The sequence below is a fragment of the Rhipicephalus microplus genome, chromosome 5 (genome assembly GCF_043290135.1).
Source record: "Rhipicephalus microplus isolate Deutch F79 chromosome 5, USDA_Rmic, whole genome shotgun sequence".
Lineage (NCBI taxonomy): Eukaryota > Metazoa > Arthropoda > Arachnida > Ixodida > Ixodidae > Rhipicephalus > Rhipicephalus microplus.
In genome coordinates, this window is record NC_134704.1 from 178,744,469 (window position 1) to 178,763,443 (window position 18,975).

Here is an 18,975-nt window from a genome sequence, read left to right on the forward strand (position 1 = left end):
TCCTGTTGTTTACGTGCACTACAAAGAAACACACTGAAGATGAACTACCAAGAATACCACATCGCAACTCTAGTACACTGACGCTGTGGCACGAACACGAGCCCTGTGTCAAACGCAGGCTTGTAGCGACTTCAACGCCTGAGCGACGCCTGTCAACTTGCTCATGCTGTTCCCAATTTGACCAACTCTGTCAGAATCGCCAGTAGACTTTGATCAGACTTGGTTGCCTAATCTCTGGCAGTCACCGTTGCTGGATCGTCACTTTATGGCCAGTCCTGTTTCTAAATAATAAATCTCGGAAGCCTGGCCTCACATCTCCACTCCCAGAGTCATTGGACAGGTCTCAAAGACAACTTAGTGCTCACCTATACCGTACTGTACATATGTGTTGTGAATCTTGCGCACTATTGTCTTCAATCGTTCGCCTTTTCCCCCATTTTCCTCCCCACGTGTAGAGTAGCGAACTAGACAAAGTCTAGGTCACTGTTCGGTCTTTTGTAATCTCTTTTGCAAGCGAAGAGAGTTCATTAAAAATTGTCGTGAACTGGAAATATAACGGCACACACATTGCGATCACGACTGGTAACGTACCATAGTCACGTTACAACTATTGCGTTTACAACATATGAAACGAATTAAATGTGTACAGCAATCTGCCACTTTCAGCATGTGGGGCATAAACTTAGAGTACAAGAAAGTAGCTTGAGAATGTTGGGAAAGAGCATAACCTGCAATAAAACAAAATATGGTTGAAATAGCTGTAGGAGGAAGGTATACAGTGGAGATACAATAACTGACAAACTTGTTAATGTTAAGAGAAATAATTGACTTGAGGTGGTAACGGCATGAGGATATATAACCAATGAGCAACGGTGAATAAGAACTCGTAGCAAGCGCCGCCACGTACGACCAAGATCAAGTGGAGCGGTGAAATGCACAACTTTGCAGACATGAACTGTAAATCAGCACGCAGTGAATAAGAGGGTGGATTGGAGATAGACTGCACATGACGATGATGACTACGCAAATATTGAGTAATGTAGTAGAGGTGGTGTAGGTTTTATCAGAACTTTTTGCTGGACGAGTTGGTGCGTGTTCGTGGTGGAAATCATTGCACGTGCAATCGGATGAGCACAGAAAGAAAAACGAAGTAAACAAAAAGGGCACAAACTATCAACTGGCTTCAATCATTGGTTCGCTGCATATATACACATTTTTTATAGGCTCGCTGTGAGCTGCAGTTGTTGAAAAGGAGCGCTACCACAAAATACAATTAAGTTACCGTTAAAGTATTCTACTTACAACGCTTGCTCGCAGATCCTCCTGCGTAATATTGCAACAAACTATTTTTCTGTCGCAGAGTCGGTGTCGCGGCTCATGACCGAAGTGAGTGCGGAAGTTCCATGCCAGCTGCCTGTGCTCTCCAAGGAGGGACGCCACTTCGTCAAAGATCATTTCTCCATCGGAGGCCCAGAAAGTAAGCTGACTGCAATGCTGTTTTGAATTAGATTTTTATTGAAGTCGTGCTCTTTTAACTCGTATTTTGCCCGCACCGTATGCAGACTATTTCATGGTGCGTAGTAGAGCTTTGCACATGCTCTTGTAGGTTGTAAAAGTTGGCGCCAACCATAAATGACAAAAGATAAGAAACTGCTCAGTGGGGTCTTTTTCGCCCCGCCGCGGTGGTCTAGTGGCTAAGGTACTCGGCTGCTGACCCGCAGGTCGCGGGTTCAAATCCCGGCTGCGGCGGCTGCACTTCCGATGGAGGCGGAAATGTTGTAGGCCCGTGTACTCAGATTTGGGTGCACGTTAAAGAACCCCAGGTGGTCTAAATTTCCGGAGCCCTCCACTACGGCGTCTCTCATAATCATATGGTGGTTTTGGGACGTTAAACTCCACGAATCTAAATGTGGTGCCTTTTTCTTTTCTTGTTGTTGTGAATTGCGTCGTTACTGCATTGGGTAAGCATCTACGTTCATAAATGCGGTGAAACCGCGTTCTCCCCTGTCAATAATCAACATCCTTACGCCAGAGGAGCCAAAATTGAATCGCACTTCTGTTTTTCCCATCGACAGGTTAAGCGATTGCTTGTAGCCATGTAATGGACAGGCACACATGCACTCTGACAGTACTTTCTGGTTTATTCTTTTCTTTCTTAATTCCTTTCCCCTGGGTAGGGTATCAAACCGGATGCTCGTCTGGCTTACCTACCTGCTTTTTCTTGTTCTTCTGCTCCTTCAGGAGAGGTGTGCGTGCAGATTTTACCATCACAGCATTCAATGTGATGATGGATGGATGGATGAAAGAACTTTATTAAGGTCTGATAGGTCGTGCTAGTGTCCTAGCCCAAAGCGGGCCGCTCCCACGTTGGGGCCGGAACACCTAGCCTTTCAGCCGCTTCGTGGGCCCGTTCCACAGCCCTTAATTGTCCCTTCATTGTAGGACTGCGCAAAGCTGCGTCCCATCGTTATTCAGTATTTTCCTTGTCGCTGCGTAACGCGGAGGATGAGCAAGATCTATGATGTGTCATTTATCACATGTTGCAGGAACACAGAACTCCGGATAAAAATTGACAGCAGGTTTGGATAGGTTCTTCTTTGTAATCACCTTAACGTATTGACCTGAGCTCTGCTTAGTTTACTGTGTGGAGGGGGAAGACCCTGCGTTCTAGATAGAAATGTTTAGTTATCTCGTTGCACGAGAGGAAGTGATCATTGCATTCTGAAACCCCAGCATCTTCTTGCCTTGTGGCAGCACGATTGACAAGTCCTCGTGTAGCATTGTGGGCAGATTCGTTGAGGTTCGCTGGAGCACCGTTGATTTCTCGCATGTTAGCAGAAAACCAAACAATCATGTATGGCATTATTTCTTTTATTTTGAGCGTTGGCAGAGCCTCTTTAGAGATGAAACGAGTTTTTTAAGCAGGCTGCTGTCTAAACTGCTTTGTGGGCACGAACGATAGAGCCGCGTGGGTACTGAGCGTCACACTTGTCTCTAGATGATGAAGTGTCTCGTTCTGTAGAAAAGTGCGTTATCGTCATCTACGTCACCGAATGAACGCTCTAGTAGCATATGATGAGTATACGTGGAACCAAACATTTGTATGTGTGTCATTTGTCACGTTGGTTACGGAGGCAATCACCGGGTTAATTCCAAGGGCGTATCAATTCCAAGACGTATCAGCCTCCCGAAATGCACCACTAAAGCACGGAAAATTTAGAGCTGGTCTTATTTGGTGTGCTAGCGAATGCTCGTTGTGGTCCAAAGAACAAGTCAATGCCGAGAGTTGATAACAAACAAAAATATATACTGAAATACGGCACATCAAACAATACACAAATATATCCTCTCGGTCATATCACCTGTCCTCCCTCCTTCATTCCTCCTCTGCCACTCGGCAATAGTTCAATACAATATTTCAGCAATAAATTGACAAGCCACACAACACAACGAGCTACACGAAACAACGGACACAAACAACGGTTTGTGCTACAATGCAATCTTATGCACTAACCAACCAAGGCACTTATAGACTAAAAAGTTCGTCAAACTTAATCAGTCCTAAGTTCTTGTAGCAAAGTTTAAATGATTCTCTTCCAGGAACCGCTCACTCAAAGTCCAATGTTATTGTCTTTCTGCTGCTCCCGAAGTTTCTCTTTCAGGAAACCTCGCATCGTCAAATGTCTTCACTCCAATCACCAAATTTCTTTGCCGGTAACACGTCGGACTCTCAGACACTGCGACTGCAGAACGCGTCTTCATCCACTGGCTGTAATCACACACTCTTCTTCTACATGTAGCACAAGGTGGAAAACCTCTTCATCTCAACTTCTTCGTCCCTGAAGACATAAGCCTCCACCCGACGGCGGAAAAACTCTCATCTCCTACTCCATGCACGATGGCGCAAAATTTCCTTTATCGCCTGCTCACCACTAACCGCTCCTCGCTTAAATACGTTCCATTCTGGGTTCTAGACGTTTCTAATCGTTTCGTCGATGCGCTGCACAGCCAAGGCTGAGGAAAGGGCGAACCTTTTCGAGAACCATCCGCGACACGTGACGCACCCAGGGAGTAACTAACACTTTCCTTCTCGAAACCTCTTGGGTTAGCTCGGCGATCGGTGCGAGGTCATCCTAGCAACGCGACTTAGAGGGGGTGACATGGTGTGACCGAGGAGTCCTTTGATGCTTGTTTTTTTACGTTGTGTGTGTGTGTGTGTGATTTTAAATGAAAATAAGAGAAAAGTGAGCCCCGTACCTGTCTCTCAGACGGAGAACACCTCAACAGTAGCTCACGAGGGGTGGGTGTAAAGGAGGGATTAAAAGGGTAGGATTAAAAGGTAAAGAAAGAGGGAGATGAAGGTGAGACCAAAGCGCAGGGACAGCACACGACAGAAAACGACGGAAGTAAAGAGGAGACAGGAAAGATGGGCATGGTCACGGGAGTTCGAGGACAGGACACCACTCTGCGAGAGCTCTTGTCGGCGTCAGGAGATGGCGTAGGGCAAGCCCAGTCGGTCAGAGCTGCGTTGTCGTCGAATATTGCGGGGGCACAACCGGTAGGCACGAAATCTAGAGAGCGAGATTTTTTTACGCTGACTTTGGCGCGACAATCTGTCGCCTAGTGTAGTCGCCGTCTCCAGCATTCGGCGGCGCGCGCTTTCTTGAGTACTTGTTTGTGACAATGTGGCCTTCTTTTCGTATACACTCATGTAATACCAGCAATGCTGTGCCGATGTTGACCTACTGTGAACCACACTTGTAAACGAAAGTAATGGACGTTAATTCAAGGTAGAATTCTTATCTAGCATTTATCAATATATCGAATTGTTTTCCCTTTTTTTTGACGAGACTACCAGAAAATTTAAGACGTTGTCAGTAAACGGCACAAACAATTTACATGGGAAAGAAAAATAACCGGAACGAACAAGCGTTTACATCTGTACTTCGAACCTTTCGCTTTTCAGGAATCTGATATCGTAGCATGCGTAAAAAAGGTGATGTGAGAACATTTTTCGCTCAAGTATAAATCACCACATAAACGGTCGTTGTGGCTTCGCGGCAGGCCACTGTGTTGCGCTGATGCAGGACGCGCGGTATGGATCCCCAGCCACGGCGACTGCATTCCGGTAGAGTCGAAATGCAAGAATACCGCTGTAATTTACGTTTTCGGGCACGTTAAAGAACACGAGGTGGTTAAAAATAAATGCGGTGTCTCCCACCACTGCATGCCGCAAACCCTATTGTAATTTTGAGAAGCGAAACTTCAGGGGAGGATGGAGAAACTTCACTGGGTTGTGCGGCACGTTGGAACAGAAAGGTCAAGCCTGTCTGCGTCACGGGCCCATTGGACTGCTCGTAGCTTCCCATTACCCGCTTAAATCTTGAACTGGTAATAGTAGCTTCCCATTTGTATGGCTTAATGACTTCGTCACAGCGTAACGCGGTGCACCGACAGAGTGTGTACTAGCCATCAATGGCGTAAATAAAAGAAAAAAAACACGAAGGGGGGAGGGGAGGACACAAATAAGACCATAATGACCATTTTGGTGTTTAATTAGGGGTCGTATTTTTATTTATTTACGTGATTATTAGACCATGCTTTCAAAAAAAATATCGGCAGATCCCACGTGCCCCGGGACTTGACGTTATGCGAAACACGTCGAAGGAAGCTGGCTGCGTTGTCATTTTTTAATTTAGTGGCATGTATCAAAACGACCCTAAATATATGTATAAATGTTCCATGCACATATATATGTTGAAATGTTGCAGATGGTTATACAAACAGTTTATTTATTTATTTATTTATTTAGAATACCTCAAAGGCCCAAGCTGGGGTATTACATGAGGGATGGGTATTAATTACAGAACAAAAAGAAGTGATTCAAGGGCAATCTTCAATTGATGCGGGTCGGAGTGGTGCACGGTAGTTGTAGGCAGACGGTTCCAGTCCCATGCGGTTGTCACAAAAAAGGAGCGAAGATGTGCGGTGCATTGGGCTGGGGGAGGATACACGGCGCTTGAATGGTTTGTGCGGCTTGATGAGCGATGGACTGGCAGAATGGCTGGTACTTCGATGGGGGCATGATAACATTTGTGAAAAAGGCATAGTCGAGATATGTGACGTCGTAATTCCTGATTAGAAAGGTGAGCACGAGTTTTAAGTTTGGAAACACTGGAATTGTAGGTATATTCAGAATAGATAAAACGCGCAGCACGGTTTTGAATCGATTTGAGATGTTGGATAAGTGAGATTGCTGGAGATCCCAGACAGAACATGCATACTGTAATATTGGACGAACACGTGTGACATATGATATTAGTTTAACTGATGGGGGCGCAAGCCTTAAGTGTCTACGTAGAAAACCCAGAGCGCGATTCGCGGATTTGGCTATGTTAGTCACGTGGGCTGACCAGGAAATGTTACTTGAGAATGTGACACCAAGATATTTTTAAGATTCAGCGGACGAGACTGCAGAGCCGGAAATGGTATATTCTGCTGACTGGTTATGGGGCCTGCGATGAAAAGATACCAATGAAGTTTTCTTTATGTTTAAAGACATTAACCACTTATCACATCAGGATACAATTAGATTGAGGTTGTTTTGAAGTATAGTAGTGTCTGAGCTGTTTGCTATGGGACGATATATGACGCAGTCGTCTGCAAAGAGGCAAATGCTTGAAGAGATGTTTGATGGAAGGTCATTGATGTAAATGAGAAAAAGTAATGGTCTAAGCACTGTATCTTGCGGCACACTAGAGTTGTTTGCACTTGCTCAACGATGCCAACAGGAACATGATTACTAGCAATATCAAAATTGATAGGCTGATATGAAGCGCTGCTACTCGCGAGGGTGGTACACTCTCAGTCAGGTGCCGGATAATGAACGGCACATAGGCGGTGCGCTCCTGCGTATTGACTAAAGTCATGTCTATAGGAAGCCCAACAATAACAAAATACCCGTGACATCCGCGTGGCGCGAAAGTCACGCTATAGCGGGTAAGAGAAGGTGCAAGAAAGAAAAAAAAAGAAAAAGGGGAGAGCCACCCTCTCTGCCACGCCAGCCTGGCGCCAGGAGCCGGCATCAACTTACGCAGAATCGTTCAGGCACAAGCCCAAGCGCGGAAAAAAAGAGAAAAGCGCCCCCCCCCCCCCCTGCCATCACCACAACAGCTGGGCGCCCGGCGCCGGCGTCACGTTCACCGCCACTTGCATTTTTTGGCATTTGTGCGTCCCGCTGTCTTGTGATGGTCGTTTTTCTACAAGATGGTCTGGGATGGAAACATTTTCCATTGTTATAGGGCACGATTTATTCAAGATATCATACACCTCTCTGTATTTGGGCATACACTGGGATGTGCAGTCCTATTGTTACTCTTTTGACTTCAAATAAAAAAATACAAACAACTTTCCGTTCATCAGTTATCGAGGTATCACACTGTGTCATGTACTAAATAAAAGAGTACTAGTGCACGCGCGACATTTTACTGAAACACTGGCCTATGTTGATGCTTATGCTCTACGAAACAAGTTCAACTGATGATTTCAGGAAAGCATGGCAAAAAAGAAACAAACCGAAGGCCGTGAGACAGAAAAATATCAAAACTGAAAAAAGATTGGTTGAGGTTTGATTAGTGGCTGCGTAATTTGATGATGAACATCAAGTACATTAGTCAGAAGTCAGATGCAGAAGCGAGCAGGAGAGCACCGCCGTGGTGGTCTAGTGGCTAAGGTACTCGGCTGCTGACCCGCAGGTCGCGGGTTCAAATCCCGGCTGCGGCGGCTGCATTTCCGATGGAGGCGGGAATGTTTTAGGCCGATGTTCTCAGGTTGGGTGCACGTTAAAGAACCCCGGGTGGTCGAAATTTCCGGAGCCCTCCACTACGGCGTCTCTCATAATTATATGGTGGTTCTGCGACGTTAAGCCCCACATATTAATCAATCAATCTATGTCAGCAGGAGAGCGTATGTCACTGACATTTGCTCACTCTTTTGAATATTAAGCGCTGTTCTCTTATTCCAGCATGGATTTGTAACAGTGAACCGCAACCAAGACAACCAGTTTACTGCTGTGGAGATAATGTACCAGCTATAAAAATCCCCATTTCTAAAGAGGAACTGCTAGCAGTAACAATAAATATTTTGATGCTCATTCTGCACCATTTTTGACCCCAACTGCACGCCTACGTTCGCGAAAGAGATGTGCAGCGGCATTAAATATTTGAAGGGAGACGGACCTGTTCGTCGCTGATTTGTGTACCTCATACTTAACCCATGCGCGCGTTTCGGCATTCACTTGAACAGTGGTTTGATGCTGAATAAATATAAAAGTAGCCACTTCCCATAATTAAGATCAGTTAAAGACTGAAAATGAGTAAAAACCACTCGATATAGCAAAATAATGCGCATTAAATCTAATTGCAGAAATAAGTAATCGTTAAAATGCTTAAAAGGTGCTCCTGCCCCAGCGTGCAGCTCGCGGCAGTTCGCGCGTACGAAAACCAAATGTTAGAGTAGGCACGCTGTACTACCCATGCAACGTTTACGTGAGAAAGCGCATTGTCTTCGAGCAGAATAGGCTGCTGTCACTGACACTCGTGTACCTCCCGACACAAATCAGCGAAATTTCTCACAGCACACGCACGTGCGAGAACATACGCAGGTTTCGACAGCCGAACACAGCCTCGTCCGCGAACTTTGGTGAGCGTAACACCCGCAGTTCACGGGGAAGCACTAAAACGATGTACCAGCACATGTTATTCATTCTTGTGGAACGGCGCACCGTGAATTAAAGTCGGAGCCAAAAGCACTCTCCGTGGTTTTCTCGAGTTCATGAAGCCCTGCAAACTATTCGCTGATCAATTGCATGCACCTGGCACCAAAAAAGTCAAGGTTCCGAAGACGTTTTGCAAAAATCAACTTGGCCCCATCAAGAAGCCTCGCCTTCATGCGGTGGCGCTGTGGTGCAATGGGCAAGACGTCTGCTTCACGTGTACGAGGTCCCGAGTTTGATTCCCGGGCTCCTTTGCATCTCATCTCGCAAATATAGGTAATTGTGATACTAACAGTTTTCTGAATACCTGTGGTCGTTACATTCGCCGCATTCTCGGCGAGAAACTACTCTCAAAAGCGTAAAATAATGTTTTTTTTTTCCGCCACCACATCAGGACCGGGCCGCCTACGGAATGTCCCACCTAACCGCAGGCCGTATCTTGCGAGGAAAATTTGACCGAAAATCCCGGCTGATTTTTGTCACGGCTATTTTAGAGGCCACTTCAAATCTGGCCGGTTTCTCAGGGACATGGCAACCGATCCGCGTAGAAGCGGTGATAATTTGACTTGATTTCCTGCCTGCGGGCATGTAGTCTCTGCAGGATTTGACTAAGAGTGTAGACTTTGACACTGCTACCTGGATCAACTTCAGCGCATGACAGCTAACTACTATTGACGTTATGCCTACATGACAGCTGCATCAAACAAGGACATACGTAATGTTTATAAAATTGTTTAGACCAGCACTGCAGCCACAATTGTCGTTTCTTTAACATTAGAACCTATTTGAAAAGTAGTTCCGAGACCTAGCATAGCTCTGTGGTAGAATACTTCAATTCCATGCTGAATGCTAGTTTTAAATTCCTGCCGGGACCTTGGCATTTATTCTTGGGATTTTTCCCGTCAACGCTGCCGATGTGAGGCTTATCTTAACGGTGACGTGTTAAAATTGCCTATGTGTGTTCTCGCTGCGCCAGGGTCAGGCACCGGCGGCACATACCCGCCCGTGGGTATGTGCCACTGTCTGGCGCGAAGTATTTGACCATGTACGCGACGTCATTGTGACGTTATCCATGTCTTTACCAGCGCGCCATATTTGTCAAACCATCTTATCCTCCCATACTAATGTTGGTTCACGCCAAGTTAAGGGAGTGATCACGAAAGCACGAAGACGTAAGCGGCTAGATAGATAGATAGATAGATAGATAGATAGATAGATAGATAGATAGATAGATAGATAGATAGATAGATAGATAGATAGATAGATAGATACCATATGTGTTTGCAGCCCGCACAGAATGCTTCGCATTTGATAAAAATTAACCAAAACGTGCACGGACCCAAGCTTGAGCAACATAATATTTTATTCGGTCGAGCTGCTTTTGCGATTTTTATAGTCTTACGCAGCCTAGGTATATAAGATTAAAGAATAATGAACTTTTAAAAGAAGTTGAATTTGCTACACCTAACTGTCTAATATGATTCAAATATACGATGTTTAAAGCTAAATTATATGGAGGTCCATTTGTAAGGAGCTCCCAGTCTGAAGACGGAGGGGCATCATACTGCAGCGAAACGTCGGGGTTGTTTAAGCTAGACACATCTGATGACCATCTGGATGAAAAAGTGTGGGAGCGATTCCGCACAAGCAAGCGATGACAAGTAGACACGATGATTTCAGGGAACACTCATTGGGGGTTATATATATATTATAACTTGACATTAAAAATTCACTGAGTCACAAATACAAGATGTGGAAAAAGATGGCATACCCTTCGACTTGCATGACTGGTCTCCGGTGGTGAAATGCGCTGTTGACCCCGAGTCCACCCACACCAAAAAGGGCCCGAGTGGCTGCTTAATAGGGTTTTCCAGCATCCACGGGTGCGCGGACCAATCAGGCAAGCCGAGGATAACCAATCCTAACACGAATTTTCATGGTCGCGTGAAGCCTGCTTCGCAACAAAACGGTAGCAGTTTTTTGAAACGGCCACATTTTCTAAAATGGCCTTGACGCGATACGAGTGCTCAAATGTCGCTCCCCGACTGCCCCGGAAAACGCGAGCGACGGCTCACTCGTTTGGGGTGGTGGTGGTAGTGGTTGGAAGAGAAGAAAGGCGCCTAATTTCTGAAGCTGGTCGGGAGGACGATGCAGTGCCTGCTTTGGGGCGCAGCGCGCACAGTGACCGACAGGATGCAACTTCTGTTCAGACTTTCATTCTTCGTCGAGGCGCCCTCCTCGAGACAAGTAGTTAAATAGCGCCTCCAACAAGAACATCTGGCAAACAACGAACTGCAGCTGTAGCGGAAAAAGAAAAAAGCTCTCGCGAGACATTGCCTTCGCGACACCTCCCCCTACAGAAAAATTGGCCCAAATCTACATGTTACACTGTAAATTTCATCGAAATACGATTGTCTTGCGTTTGGAGAGACTGAACAAAACGCTTATTTGATGTTCTGCGCAGGAAAATTGGTGAATGGTATTCTGAAGGCGCTGCGTTAGAGTGCTTTGAGCGTGTAACAGAGGCGCACAAGCACATCTAGACACGTTATACAGGAGCGCCATCTGGCAGTTATCTTCGAAAACGAAGGCGTGCGTGACCGCGGAGAAAGATGCGCGCCAGTCACGGAGGTGATATGGTGTAGACTGCAAAGCGACGAGCAGGTACTACCACCATGCCGTCGTAGCGAAGCGTTGGAAACGCCTTCTTGAGCATCGCGTTGCACTGTCAGCGCAGCGCGTTAAACGCTAGAGTCCTGAAAATTACTTGTGTGTTCCTCTTCTAGTATGAAGGCAGGCATACAAAACATAGACATTTTGTTATGGCGCCCCAGATATGCGCAATATTTGCTTTTTTAATTGACAATCGCACAACTATGAACGCTAAACCTTGAGCAATATTGGTGGGCGCTACGGATTGGGTTGGCCGTTTGGGGCCGTTTGAGGTATTGTTAGGGCGGACAAACTGACAAATGTACAGACAGACAGACAGACAGACAGACAGACAGACAGACAGACAGACAGACCAAAATTTTTAAGTCGAAGGTCCCCAAGAAAACTATCGTCTTCAAAACAGTGACCCACTCGTTTCACCTACAACACGCGAAAACAAATAGACTAAAAACACCGAAAGGTTTTGCATTAAACAAAAGCCTGGGGTGCTTATTTAAAGATACTTATACATGTGGCTAAAAGGTGAAAAGCTTAAAACAGTTACATATTTAAAACGACAGAGGAAAAACAAAAATCATCGCGAAACAAAAAGCTATGCAGTTCACTCGTCGGCACTGTAATACAACTCATTGTCCATGTCGTAAGCACCGACATTCTGTTGTAGGTTGTACCACTACAAAATGTCTTCCAGTGGGTGTAAAGTTCAGCGTCAGTATCGGAGCCTTCGCGCTGATGTATTGGAACACTGGCCTCTGTCCCGCGCAAACCATGTCACAAACGAAGTTCTTGACCCACTCGCGAACCGCACTTCGCGCACAACACTTGGATGCAGTTCCTGTTCATCACTGTTCGCACTGCACCCGCGCACGTGAACACCTCGATGTTGTTCGCGGATAACACTCCTTGCACAGCACTCGCGCACATCACCACCTCGATCGCGCACCTCCTGATTATCCCCAGATACATCGTCTGCGTTCGTCGGCATCGGAAGAGCATCGGACGTCGCAGGGTTTTAAACGCTCCACATTAACCATGTCACGTTTTCTTTCAGTTTGGTCCACCACTTCCCAGTTATTCGCGGCTACCCGGTGCACGAGACGGAAATGTCCGTGGTATCTGTGAAGAAACTTGGTTGTCTTCCCTTTGGCCCGGAAAAGAGTCCACAAGTATACCAAGTCCCCCTCGCGATAGACCTCACCGCGTCGTTTGGCTTCGTTGGCCTTCTAATTTTTTGCTCGCTGTTTTCTTTTGCGTTTATCTTTTCGCGCTTTGATCAGCCGGTGCGGCACGGTCTGGTCCCCGCATTGAGAGTGGCGACTCGTGTCAGTGGACAAAAGTAGTTTGCTGCCGTTCAAAGCGGAAAATGGAATGACGCCAGGTTCCGGTTTTGTCGTCTGGCACTCCGGGCAGGACGCAACGTAATTGCGTACATGCGCAAACATATCCAGCCAAAAGTAGCACCTGCTCACTTTCTCCCAGGTTCGCTGGAGTCCGAGGTGACCTGCCGTTATGTCTTCATGACAATGTCTTATAACCTCGGTTTTTAAGCAGTGAGGAACCACGAGTGCCGTGCGACCCCGAAACCCCCGCGTCCTTCGATGCAATACAACATCAACTATCCGAAAGCTCCGTGCCGTCTTTTTATTTTTCTGACAACGGGAATTCCCAGCTGTTCGAGGTATTTTATGATGCCTCTCATCCACGAGTCCTCTCTCTGCATTTTCCAACATTTCCCTGATCCAGAACAAGCAACGGTAAGGACGTTTGTTCGCTGATGGGCGCAGGATCATATGGAAGGCGAGAAAGCATAGTGGCGTTAGCCTGCTCAAACTGTCGCATAACTGGGCTTGTGATCACCTGACTTTCTGATAATGTGGCGATGGGGCGGCTGGGCTGACCCCCTAGACACGGCCGTTCTTGTTTTCCGAAGAGTTATGCTGTCTATTCTGGTTCTCCACAGGCGCCGCGTGATCGTTCCTGTCATCTCGAAACCGCAGCCAGCACTGTTGCGGTATGTGGCTTATCGGCGGCAAATTTGGCATCGGGGACGGCCGTCGTTGGTACGGTGATTTCGCGGTGGCCAAGGCATTTGAGGGCGACGCATCTCGTCCTCGTTGCTTTTGAGCCTGTCAGAAAGCGACGCGATGGAGTCAGCAATTGCCTTTAGGTCTATTTCGCAGTCGGGAGCCTCCCGCGGTCAACGCAACTCAGCAGCTGGCGACACACGGAGGGGGCTGTATTGTTGCTGCAGCGGGTGCTTTGACAACCGGAGGCACGAGGTTTTGCGTCCATGACTGCATGCTGATAGAAGAGCAGGTGCCAATCGGCTGTGGCCCTGACGCCCGACTCATTAAAGATGCCAGATTAATGCGCTGCAAAGTTTGGAGAAAAGAAGTGCAGGTTTTCAGGTTTGCAATTATCATTTTTTCTTGAATGTCCAGGTGCTAACCGCGCAAAAGGTGCCGCAACCGATCGTCTTCTGTCATAGGTGGGTTGACCCTTGCACAAAGTTGAACAACATCATAATAACACTGCTCGGTGGTTTCGGAAGGCAGCTGGGTCCAGTTTTGTAGCCAAAAATGCATGATATCAATCGAGTGCCGATTTGTGAATGAAGTTTTCAAGAGCGTCGCCCACTCTTCCCATGAATTTGGGGCACCCGTTAAATTTTGTGTCGTATGCCACTGTTTGGCATAACCATCTAGTGCCGAATATAAAAATTTAACCTTCGTAGTTTGGTCCTAATTGTTCAGTGACCCAACATGATCGTAGAAAAGTATCCACTCAGTAATTGATTCCTCTGGCGCGCCTTTGAATACTGGAGGTTCCACAAAAAGTCTTGCTTGAGGGGTAGACATAGCGGAGGGAAAGGTAGGGGGTTCCGTCATTGTAGAGAAGTCCGAGGTTGTTTCTTGATGCTTGTTATTGGCTCGGGGCACAACTTTAGAGCAGTAATATCGCTACCGAGCAACCTTCGCCACTTCGTAGAGAAACTTCGGGGTTGTTTAAGCTAAACACATCTGATGACCATTCGGACTAAGAAGTGTAGGAGCAATTCTGCACAGGCAAGCGATGACAAGTCGACACAATGATTTCGGGGAGCACTCATTGGGAGTTTATTTATATTATATAACTTCACTTTACAAAATGCACTGAGTCACAAACACAAGACATGGAAAAAGATGGCATACCCCTCAGCTTGCATGACTGGTCTGCGGTGGTGAGATGCGCTGTTGACCCCGAGTCCACCCACATCAAAAAGGGCCCGAGAAGCTGCTTAAATAGGGTTTTCCAGCATCCACGGGTGCGCGTACCAATCAGGCAAGTCGAGGTTAACGAATTCTATCACGAGTTTTCATGGTCGCGTGAAGCCTGCCTCGCAACAAAACGGCAGCATTTCTTCGAAAACGGTCACATTCACTAATACGGCCTTGACGCACGCGAAAGTGCTCAAATGTCGCTCCCCGACTGCCCCGGAGGATGCGAGTGACGGCGCGCTCGTTTGGGGTGGTGGTGGTAGTGGTTGGAAGAGAAGAAAGGCGCCTAATTTCTGAAGCTGGTCGGGAGGACGATGCAGTGCCTGGTTTGGGGCGCAGCGCGCACAGTGACCGACCGGATGCGGCTTTTCCTGTCCAGACTCTCATTCTTCGTTGAGGTGCCCTTCTCGAGACAAGTCGTTAAATAGCGCCTCAAACAAGAGCATCTGGCAAAGAACGAACTCCAGGTGTAGCCGAAAAAAAAGCTCTCGGCGAGACATTTCCTTTGCGACAATACGTTGGCAATCACAGCGTCATCACTGGTACTAGCTCAAATTACAGAACGGACTTGCATCGTATGGTCGCAGGGTTGAATCGCAGCCTTGACAGCTGAATTTTAAATTGAAGCGGAGAGGCTCATGTAAGTGCTCAAAGCCCTTCATTACGACGCCCCTTTAAACATATGGGAGTTCTAGGACGTAAAACCTCATCGTTTATTAGTATTAGAGGCGCGCATCTTGGGCCCAATATAATTAGCGCATTGAATGCATTTAAGAAAATTCCAGCTAATCTAGGCATGCCCAGCACTGAGCGATAACACGTGTAAGAGTAGATAACAAAAAGAAGCAAAAATCGCTCGCGCACCTGCGTGCTTTGCTGCAAAGTTCGTCGAAAGACGAGTCTTCTGCCAGCCGTACTACATGAGTCACGGGTCAAGTTTGGTAAAATGGGTTGTGCTTTGTTAAGCGGCCACTCATGTTTTGCTTTGCCTCGGACAGCGCCTCCTAGGCGTTGAATCGGACGCATCTGGCTGGCATTGATAATATAGAAAAGGCGCTGCGTGGGGTATGAACGCCATAAAGTTTCGCACAATAATACCTAAAGGGAAGTGTGGCGCCACCGTCAATGTGACTTTCTTAAGAGGTCCCGCTCAAGCGCTGGGAATGACGGTTTGTGTGTTCCAATACTCACCGTAGATGCCTAAATAAGCAGCTAAATGAACGGCATCCATTTCAAGTTCTATTCCGATTCTCACGTTGCCGGTGAAATAGACAAATCCAAGAAGACGGCATCGTAGACATATAAGATGCAGGCTACTTTGCTGTTCAAAGAAGATGGCGCCTCAGCGAATCGCTCAGATAGATCTCGCCAGAATTGTCGTCTGTACACAAACAGAAGCTTCTACAGATGCTCAATGTTAGTAATGATTATGTTTTTAGGTTTCAACACGAAAAAAAATAAAAAAACTTCAGTTACGTTCGCTTATTTTAATTTTCTCCTCTCGACACGAGGTCGCATCTCATCGCGTAGAAAAACAGGTTCTGCCGGTTCAATGACCAGAAGACTTAGCTTCAGCGAAGAAGTTGTGGGGGTGGGAGGGGACAAAGCAGCCGGCGTCACAGGTGCAACTAACCCCCATGTGCAGCACGCTCTAGCTGAAAAGTCACAGCACATGATAATCGCCGGGGCCTCGAAATTAGATCAATGCGTAGAAGCAATCAAAGAGAGGGTAAGAGGTGACAAGAGTGTTTCAGTAAGGGCGTTCTCAGGACGTAAGCTAGAAGCAGTCATGAAGCAAGTGAGCACAAAACTCAAAACTACAGCTGATGGACGAAACATTGTGATAATTGTCGGCAGTTTAAAAGATGTCCTAAATGAAGACTCGGCAGGACTAGCGACCACACTGGCGAAAGGGATCGATGACACGTGTGTCATTTCTGCTCAGGTACAGATAGTGATATGCTCGATACCAGAGGTACTGGTACGTGGTGGCAACCAGCAAAGAGCGGTTGTCAAAGCAAAGAAAAAGATATGGCAGATGAGTCGAGAGAAAGGCTTTAGGGTAAAGTAAACAGAGAGGTGCTTAGGTGGGGTGGTTTTCAATAAACGAGACAGAATCCACTTCGATGGGAGGCTTGGTGAGCTGACGACTTGCAAGGTGCACGGTAGCTTCTTTTTGGGGGAAGGGGGGGCAAGCGTGGTCTTCGGGGTACAAGATACCTAGTAACGAGGAAAACAACCAGAGGGACACTTTTACATGTGGTATAGACAGATACGTTTCCGAAATGGCACCACTATATAAGACACGTGGAGACCGGGAGAGAAATAAATGTAGGCACAAGGGCAGAATCAATTCAGACGTAGAGTATATTACCTTGCAGAGTGGCAGGAATAGGCTAAAGTGGGGAGAGATAGAAAAACAGCTAAGGAGGAGAAGCTGATGGTATAAGGGTTTGCAGAAGCACATTCTATAGACACGGTACAACCAGCTAGGAATTCGAACTGGGCATGAGAATGTTGTAATAGAACAGAAGGCAGCGGAGAGGGGTGTGGTATTGGGGCATTCATTTATAAAAGTACAGACTGGCGAAGGTTCAAGAAGGAGTACAGAAAACATTTATGGCTAAAAGAGAAAGTGGCAGGGCAAATGACACTCCTGGGTTTTGTATACTTGTGGACAGGGGCAAAAGCCAGAGAGGAAAACCCAGAAATGGTACAGTGCATAGAAAACGATATTGACAAACTAGGAGAAGAGTGCGAGGTAATTATATTAGAAAACATGAAAGCGCACATAGAAGATATTGCCACGTCCCATTTCTCAAGTTTTGTTATCCACCCAAAACACTACACAATCTCAGCACAAAACGCGCGTGCAGTTTTCGAGAAGCTTCCGGACTTTAGTAGATCATTTCGATAAGATTACGCCCACTCTGCGAACTGTACAGAATATTCTGGAACTTATGCCACCGCCAGCGATAACGCTAGAACATTCGATGGCAAGAGTATAAATGCCGACACATTTCGCCGCTTGTCAGTAGTTGATCGACGGCGGACGCTCGGTTCGCCGCTATCAGTCCAAGACTGCTACTGTAATCGGACTTTCCGTTTACCCGGCACAGGTTTGCCCAAATAAACAGTTAAATTCCAACGCAAGGTCTCCTGTCTTCGGCCACGTCATGACCCCGTGACATCTGGTGGAGGTGCTGCTTCGTTCATGTACCTGATGCCCCCATCAAGTCGTGAACCCAGCCCACGTCGCGGAGAAAACACCAACGCCAACCAGGAGCAGTGAACAAGCCGCCGACAGCAAGGGCTACCACAGGAGTACGGGCTTTTACAAGACAAGGCGCGGAATACCAAGGCCATGACCGCGACTGCAGCAACAATGACAACCGCAGCGTCTCAGCCCACGATCGTCATTCATCAACCCAGGGAACCACCAATTTTCCATGGGTCATCGTTCGAAGACCCGGAGTCCTGGCTAGAAACATACGACCGTGTGGTCGCCCTCAACCACTGGGACCATGACGAAAAGCTGCGTCGCGTGTTCTTCTATTTGGAAGACACCGCAAGGACCTGGCTTGAAAATCGGGAGTCCACGCTCCAAACGTGGGATGTTTTCTGCGGCGCATTCCTACAAACGTTCGTGAGCGTCGCTCGCAAAGAGAGGGCCGCTGCTTTACTAAAGACCAGGGTTCAGCTACCAAATGAAAAGGTTCGAATTTTCACAGAGGAGACGACCCGCCTATTCCTTGACGCTGACCCAGACATGCCTCAGGAGAAGAAAATTCGTTTCGTCAAGCGAGGGGTCAAACAGGAGCTCTTCGCGGGACTGATGAGAAATCCACCGAGCACCGTCCAAGAATTTGTAGCCGAAGCGACCACTACCGAAAAGACCCTGGACATGCGCACCAGACAGTATAATCGTCGCCTGACTCCAGAAGGCGCTCCTGCTCAAGCCAGTGACTTCGAAGACCTGCGTGAAACAATCCGAGCAATCGTGCGGGAAGAGCTGCGCAAACTGGTGCCTTCGGCGCAGTCTCAAGTGGATTCGATCGCCGACATTGTGCGAGAAGAAGTTCGGCAATCGCTTCAAATTCCCCAAACACCGCTGCCCGAGCCAAAAACTATGAGCTACGCCGCTGCAGTGCGCCACAACGCTCCTCCCCGTTCACGCCAAAATGCCGCCCCGTCGCACTTCCGTCGCCAGACGCCACCCCCGCCACCACCCCCACCGACGTCCTACCATTCCCAAGCGGGCCAGCGCAGTGC

The 18,975-nt window shown here is 47.3% G+C and overlaps 1 protein-coding gene across 4 annotated transcripts in view; it reads left to right on the forward strand.

Moving 5' to 3' along the window:
- Positions 1-18,975, forward strand: part of LOC119174088 (hydroxylysine kinase) — a 294,965-nt gene that overhangs the window by 77,935 nt on the left and 198,055 nt on the right. For all 4 annotated transcript variants that reach the window (XM_075896241.1, XM_037424888.2, XM_075896242.1 and 1 more), the window contains one exon: positions 1,361-1,477. In XM_075896241.1, the coding sequence (XP_075752356.1) occupies positions 1,361-1,477 (117 nt within the window). The remainder of the gene's footprint in view (positions 1-1,360; positions 1,478-18,975) is intronic.